Here is a 6000-nt window from a genome sequence, read left to right on the forward strand (position 1 = left end):
TCTCCCTCTCTACATAAATTTACAGGTCTAATAACAAAAAATCTTCATTTGTACTGTATTCGCAGTCCAACATCACAATAAAAAAAAACATAATAATAATAATAATAAAACATATTTTCATAACGTCAGATTATACAATCTTGAGGTGTAGATTATAAAAATATGACATAGGTGTGACATCATCTGATTTACTGTAGCTAAGTAAATTTTCTATTGCTGACCAAAAGAAAAAGAAAAAGTGTTTTTAAAGTGATTTTTTTATTTGATGATGATTAGGAGGAGGTTCTTATTTTGGCGTTTTTCCCAGTAACAACAATCTTAAAATACATTATCTTAAAATACATTATCTATAAAGACGTAAGCATGACTCTTCCAATTGAATTAATGTGGAGAGAATAATGTAAAGCAAATATATTTTGTTGTGGCATGTGAAGTGGGATTTTCCAAGCCATTTCTGACGGATTTAATTTACACCCCTAATCTTTAACACCCACAAAAGGCCATGTACTGTTTTGGTCCTATTAATAACATTATGGTTGGTTGCTTATTACCAATGTTCTCAAAACCAGACCAAGCAGGATGCAGTAGTTGTCATGATACCTGAACAGAGATCCAAATACCAAAGAACACAGAGATTAGAGAGATTGAGAGAATCTTCAGCAACAAGTTACAAACTTTTGCATTCGGCATTATGTACAATGGTTGAAATGATTACTCTTGAGGATTAGAGGCCCATTTTGAGGGATTAACCAAAAAAAAAAAAAACTACAGTGTATGTGTTGTAGCTTTTTGAATGGTTTATATTTAATTTCAAATTTTGTATGAGAAAGAGAAGTGAAAAAATGGCTCACTAATCTTTATAAAAGAATTATATGGAAAATTTGGTCTCAACAACATCGTGGGCAACAATAGAAGCAAGAAAACCAATAGGCTCTAGCAGGCTTTGAGCTCTGATGCTGCTGCTGCTGCTGCAGCTGCTGCTGCCGTGGTGGGTACTGCATTTCCAAGTCCAGCGCCGCAGGGCTATTTATTCCACTATCTCCTGCAAAACTGGAAACAACAACCCATATGTCAACTACAATGCTCTGAAGATTATGTATAATTATACCACATCATTTTGGATTATATTAGATAAATTACCTGAACTGAAATAAACTAAAATTATGATTGTATTATGGAAGGAGAAATTGACTAACGTGACCGTAAAAATTCATCTAAGTTGTATGGTAATCATATATATTTTCAAAGCATTCATTTGTATATTTCTGCATAGATGGAAGTTTTGAGAGCTTACAATGGAAAATGAAAGGAGCGGGTGCTGGCATTGCTCTCATCGGATCGGTAAGAGACAGTATTGTAGTATCCGACATCCTCAACCGGAGTAGCTCTTCCCTTGTGATCATCTTTTGGAGATCCCTTCCAAACGGCATTATTGGTTTCATTTGCTGCTTCTGTTGCCACATCGGCAGTCTTGGTTTTATCGGGTTCTGATGGAGGAAGACGGGGGAGGGGGCCCGGAGCAGAAGCCATCATCAATTCATCCGACCTCGGTATCTCTCCAGATCTATTATTGAACATAATAAAATGATCTCTTGAGAAGCTGCTATTTCCGATGTGAATACTGAACAACGATTCATTCGAAGCGACGCTCCATTCCATAGGCGTTGTGGATTTGGAAGAAAATATTGAAGATGGGATTCGATTCGGGTCGTAGCCTGCCGGCCGCCCCATCAGCTGAATTGAAGGAGATTGGGCACCCGACCCACTTTGATTGCTCCAAACAGGGGAGGGATCGGAAACAGACGGTGATGCCAGTCCTTCCATCTCAAGGCCGTTATCTTTTTCAGATTCAAAAGCAGGGCCGTTAACGACCGTCTGATCAACAACAGCTACATCCATCGAAGAAGCTGGTGATGAAGAAGGAGAAGAAGAAGAAGAAGAAGGAGAAGAAGAAGACGAACCTGAAGTTTTTTGATGATTACTAACGGGGGGTTCAATTTCAACTTCTTTAGAGGGAACATCAAAATGCACCCTTAAATTCTTACTACTCCCTCTCTTATGTTCATGATCGGCGGCAATGGCATCCATTATTCAGTTAGCCCAAATCCTCAAAGAAAGAGCAACTGAAAAAAGATGAAAACAAATGTATTCATAGACCAAAGAAATCAAGAAAAAATGGAGCTTCCGTTAAAACCCCAATTCAATCAACGTCAGAAAAGAGAACCCCAGAAGGCGATTTACAAATTATTACCTTTGGAAAAATCTAATTTTGGGCATTGTTGAGGGAGATGGGAAGAACAGCGGAGAAGAAACAAGTAGGGTTTGGTTTTTATCAACTGTTGTAGGCTAACAAAGGAAGGCCAAGAGAGGATCTCGGGGGTTAGATTTGAATCAATCTTGGGGACGTGGTAACTGAGTCTTGTAGCCGTTGGCGCTGTTTCTAACAAAACATGTGAGCAATCACGCGGGAAGGCTGTAGTTCAGTTGAACAGTTTGTTGGTTTTGGGCCACCTCAGCAAATATTATAAGTCTCGAGGACTCCATGTTTCATATGCCTCCTCCTAAGTAAATAATAAATGCACATTCTTCATTCATAAGTTGTTTTAATTAACATACCACTTATCAGCCAATTTGTAATCAATCTCCTAAATTTTCAATTAAACCAATGTTTCTTACTTGACTATTAGAAAATTGCAATATACTCCTTTTGTCTTACAAAAAGACAAAAATATCACTACAAATTCTCAAAAAGAGAAAGACCCTTACAAATTCAAAAAAAAAAAAAAAGCATGGTGGTCGTCGAGGCTCACTAATCTCTTTTTCTTTTTTTTCTTTTTTCCTAATTTTAAGGGTATTTTTGTCATTTTTTATATAAAGGAACACATTGCAATTTTCTAGTAACTCAGGGGGGAGAAACATTGATTCAATTGAAAGTTTGGAAAGGCATTGCAAATTCCTTAATAGTTTACTTTTTTTTTATTATTTTAATTAAGGAAAGTACGATTATCTCTCAAACTATTACTCAATTTGTAATGTTCTCTAATTTTGAGTGACCGTGACCTTAGTCCTATTTTTTCCCTTGAAATTTGTACTATTTTTACATTTTTTTTCTTCTGAATTTCAATCTAAAGGTATTTATGTCATTTTGAGTTCCAGAAGATGACATGAAAACCCTAATGATAGAAGAAAGACATTACAAAAATTGAAACATTATAAAAAGACATCACAAAATAGGTTGCGGCAACTCGTAGTTTTCCTTTTAATTATGTTATGGCTGATATGGTCTCGACCTGAACCTTCTTATGCAAAAATTAGGATTTGGAGCAGTTAGGATGTTATCTGTTACAACTTTATAGGGTTTTGACGTGTGCCACATTTCACTGAGAAAAAGATTACCTCAATTGGGACTCATCCATGGTGCCCATCTTTTTCCTTTTTCTGGACTGGTGTGGGATTTTTCTATTAGCAAAATGGATTTGTGATTTTTACAATTTTACTGCTTTCAACAAGAATATAGAGGATTTGAACTTAATTGTTTAGAGTTATTCACTAGTCAAGGCTTTCCAGGACACAATAGTTTTTGTCTTCATTTGTTATGATCATGTGGATGTGGTGCATCCTATGATTTAAGATTGTGGATTAGAGTAGAAGGAGACATTAGATTAGACTTCAGAGACAGGACCCAAGAGGGTACTTCTGTAAAAAAAATGAAAAAAGTGGATAAGAAACGTGTGATGTTATCTCCAACATGTTTGCTGGCAGATATGCTCTTGCCCATTTTGATTTTTGAGCTTTGGAGCTAAAGAGAGATGTTGAAAGTCACAGGCAAACTGGTTCCTGTGGAGGGAGCTTTGGAGAAAAAGCTGTTCAGCAATGGAGTTCAGAACCTCAACTGTAAAATCTCTTCCTTTGATTTGTTCTTGATAATCTGTATATGCTTTTGAAATTTAGAAGTGAGAACATTGGTTTTTGTGTTAGAATTCAAGAGAAGCTTAAGAACATGGAAAGAAAGAATATGCCATTTTAGAAACTTTTGTGCCATTCAAAATGACAGCAGGGGGATCCCTCACATGCAGGTAAAGAAGCAAGACACCATAGTCCAAGTCCATTGATGCTGTCAAGATCAGCAGATGTAAATGTGTATTGGAGTTCTTCAGTCCATCTCAAACTGCCTCAAAAGTCAAGCAACAGCAGAAATGCATTAAAGGTAACCTGCTTTTTTCGCCAAACATCAAGAACTAGCAAACCGACAAAAAGGACCCAAGTTTAGCTAACTTAGGCTCCATTTGTTTTGACGTAAACTAATTTTACTCAATTTGTTGTTAGGTTTATGCAATGAGGAGACGGACACCTCGGGGGACTGCAGAAACCTATGTACTATTCGAACCGGGGCAGGATGAGATATTTGTTTCGGAGGAAGAGCTAAAAGCTAAGCTGCAAAATTGGCTGGAAAACTGGCCCGGCGAGGCCCTTCCTCCAGACCTTGCTAGATTTGAAACCATTGATGACGCGGTTTCGCACCTCATAAGATCTGTTTGTGAGCTTGAAATTGATGGCAATGTCGGTTCAATCCAATGGTACCAAGTTCGCTTGGAGTGAGAAAAATTTGAGCTTCATTGCAATCAAATTTACATGATTAAAGCAGGCATATATATAGTGGTCTAAGAACAATGAAATAAGAGCAGCCATTATTTCATTCAGGTTATCTTCCATTTGCATGCTTTCAACAAGTATAAACCCACACAATGTTTTCCTTGTTTTCCTGTCAATTAATTTCTTGAACAAAGCATTTGGACTGAACAATTTCTTTATTTAAAAGCTGTATTCGAATTACATAGAAAGCCTTAAGAGAATCACAGTACACCCATCTTGCAGAAATTGAAAGCAATCCCATCAGATTTTCTTGAATTTAATGAAACAATTTCATTTTTTGTCGGACAACCATTAGGATCAAGAAATCCATCTGATCTTGGGCTTTGCCCAACTGCTTCAATACTTTTTAGCCTTCAAAAAGACCCACATCCTGAGCACGCAAATCCTGAATCTAAAGCAATAAAATCAACAATATAAAAAGAAATTAGTGTAAATTATTTGAACTCCCAAGTCTACTGAATTAAAAATAAATTCAGATTAAAGCTAACGTTTTTAGTATACCTTGGTCTGATTTAAACTAGGTGGTAAAAGCACGCTACCCTTTCTGCTTCTGGCAAGAAGGCCTTTTGTAACCGGGGACATCATCGAATCCGTTGGGCTTCTATACCTACAGAGAACAAAAAAAAATTTGTTACAAAAACAAACATGAACTTAGAATATATGTGAAATTTAGCTAACAAGTAATTAAAACTATGGAGAAGAATAAAGAATGTACCTTTCGGGGTATTTCAATGCCTTGGGGACTTTAAGGCGGTCCGGGGTTGTAGGTTTGCGTAACTCATTGCCGGAGTTTCGATCATTTTGGTCATTTTGTGGATTCTGGGGCGGTGTTTTGCTGTCGATTACAGTGTTTTCTGGTTGCATTGGGTTCTTGGGAGGCATAGTGAGCACGTTCTCCATTAAATCACAACTGGGTTACCTGTGAAGATCGAAGCGACATTAACTCTAATTAACCATCTTGAAATTAATGAGAAAGGGGGAGACAAACAATAACTGTGAAGGGGAGAAAGATTGAGGGATTAGAAGCACGAACCCTGAGGCGAGAGAGAGATGTACTGCAAAAGAGAATTGCTTGTAGGCGAAATTTAACGAACGGGACGCAATTTGAGTTGTAGAGGTAACCGTTGGGGAGGACAGGTTCCAACGGTCAAATTTTTAGGCATTGGCTGCGTCCGGCATTCAAATAAAGTTGGCGTTAAGTGTTCGATTGGGGAGGGATTCAGGGCCAGTTCAAAAGTAGACTCCCCGGCATTGAAATTTGTGCTTTAGTGTTTTTTTTTTTTTTATTAAAAATATTAATTTTTAAATATAAGTATAAGAAGTTTGTTTGACCCCTCCCTATAATTT

The 6000-nt window shown here is 37.2% G+C and overlaps 3 protein-coding genes across 3 annotated transcripts; 1 reads left to right on the plus strand and 2 right to left on the minus strand.

The window, feature by feature from the left end:
* Nucleotides 1–887: 887 nt before the first annotated feature.
* Nucleotides 888–2088, minus strand: LOC132182149 (uncharacterized). Its single transcript, XM_059595342.2, has 2 exons — nucleotides 1295–2088; nucleotides 888–1050 (listed from the first exon to the last, which is right to left on the minus strand). The coding sequence occupies exons 1-2, from the start codon at nucleotides 2086–2088 to the stop codon at nucleotides 888–890; spliced, it is 957 nt and encodes a 318-aa protein (XP_059451325.2).
* Nucleotides 2089–3742: 1654 nt separating this feature from the next.
* On the plus strand, nucleotides 3743–4708 carry CRR7 (chlororespiratory reduction 7). The gene is made up of 3 exons (XM_059595876.2): nucleotides 3743–3894; nucleotides 4077–4207; nucleotides 4327–4708. Exons 1-3 carry the CDS (start codon nucleotides 3810–3812, stop codon nucleotides 4597–4599), a joined length of 489 nt encoding a protein of 162 aa, XP_059451859.2. The 5' UTR covers nucleotides 3743–3809; the 3' UTR covers nucleotides 4600–4708.
* An 81-nt stretch (nucleotides 4709–4789) lies between these two features.
* On the minus strand, nucleotides 4790–5788 carry LOC132182569 (hydroxyproline-rich glycoprotein family protein). The gene is made up of 4 exons (XM_059595854.2): nucleotides 5687–5788; nucleotides 5369–5572; nucleotides 5155–5260; nucleotides 4790–5044 (listed from the first exon to the last, which is right to left on the minus strand). The coding sequence occupies exons 2-4, from the start codon at nucleotides 5551–5553 to the stop codon at nucleotides 5000–5002; spliced, it is 336 nt and encodes a 111-aa protein (XP_059451837.1). The 5' UTR covers nucleotides 5554–5572; nucleotides 5687–5788; the 3' UTR covers nucleotides 4790–4999.
* Between the last annotated feature and the right edge of the window lie 212 nt (nucleotides 5789–6000).

Source organism: Corylus avellana, chromosome 5, assembly GCF_965113065.1.
Source record: "Corylus avellana chromosome 5, dhCorAvel1.hap1.2, whole genome shotgun sequence".
NCBI classification, from domain to species: Eukaryota; Viridiplantae; Streptophyta; class Magnoliopsida; order Fagales; family Betulaceae; genus Corylus; species Corylus avellana.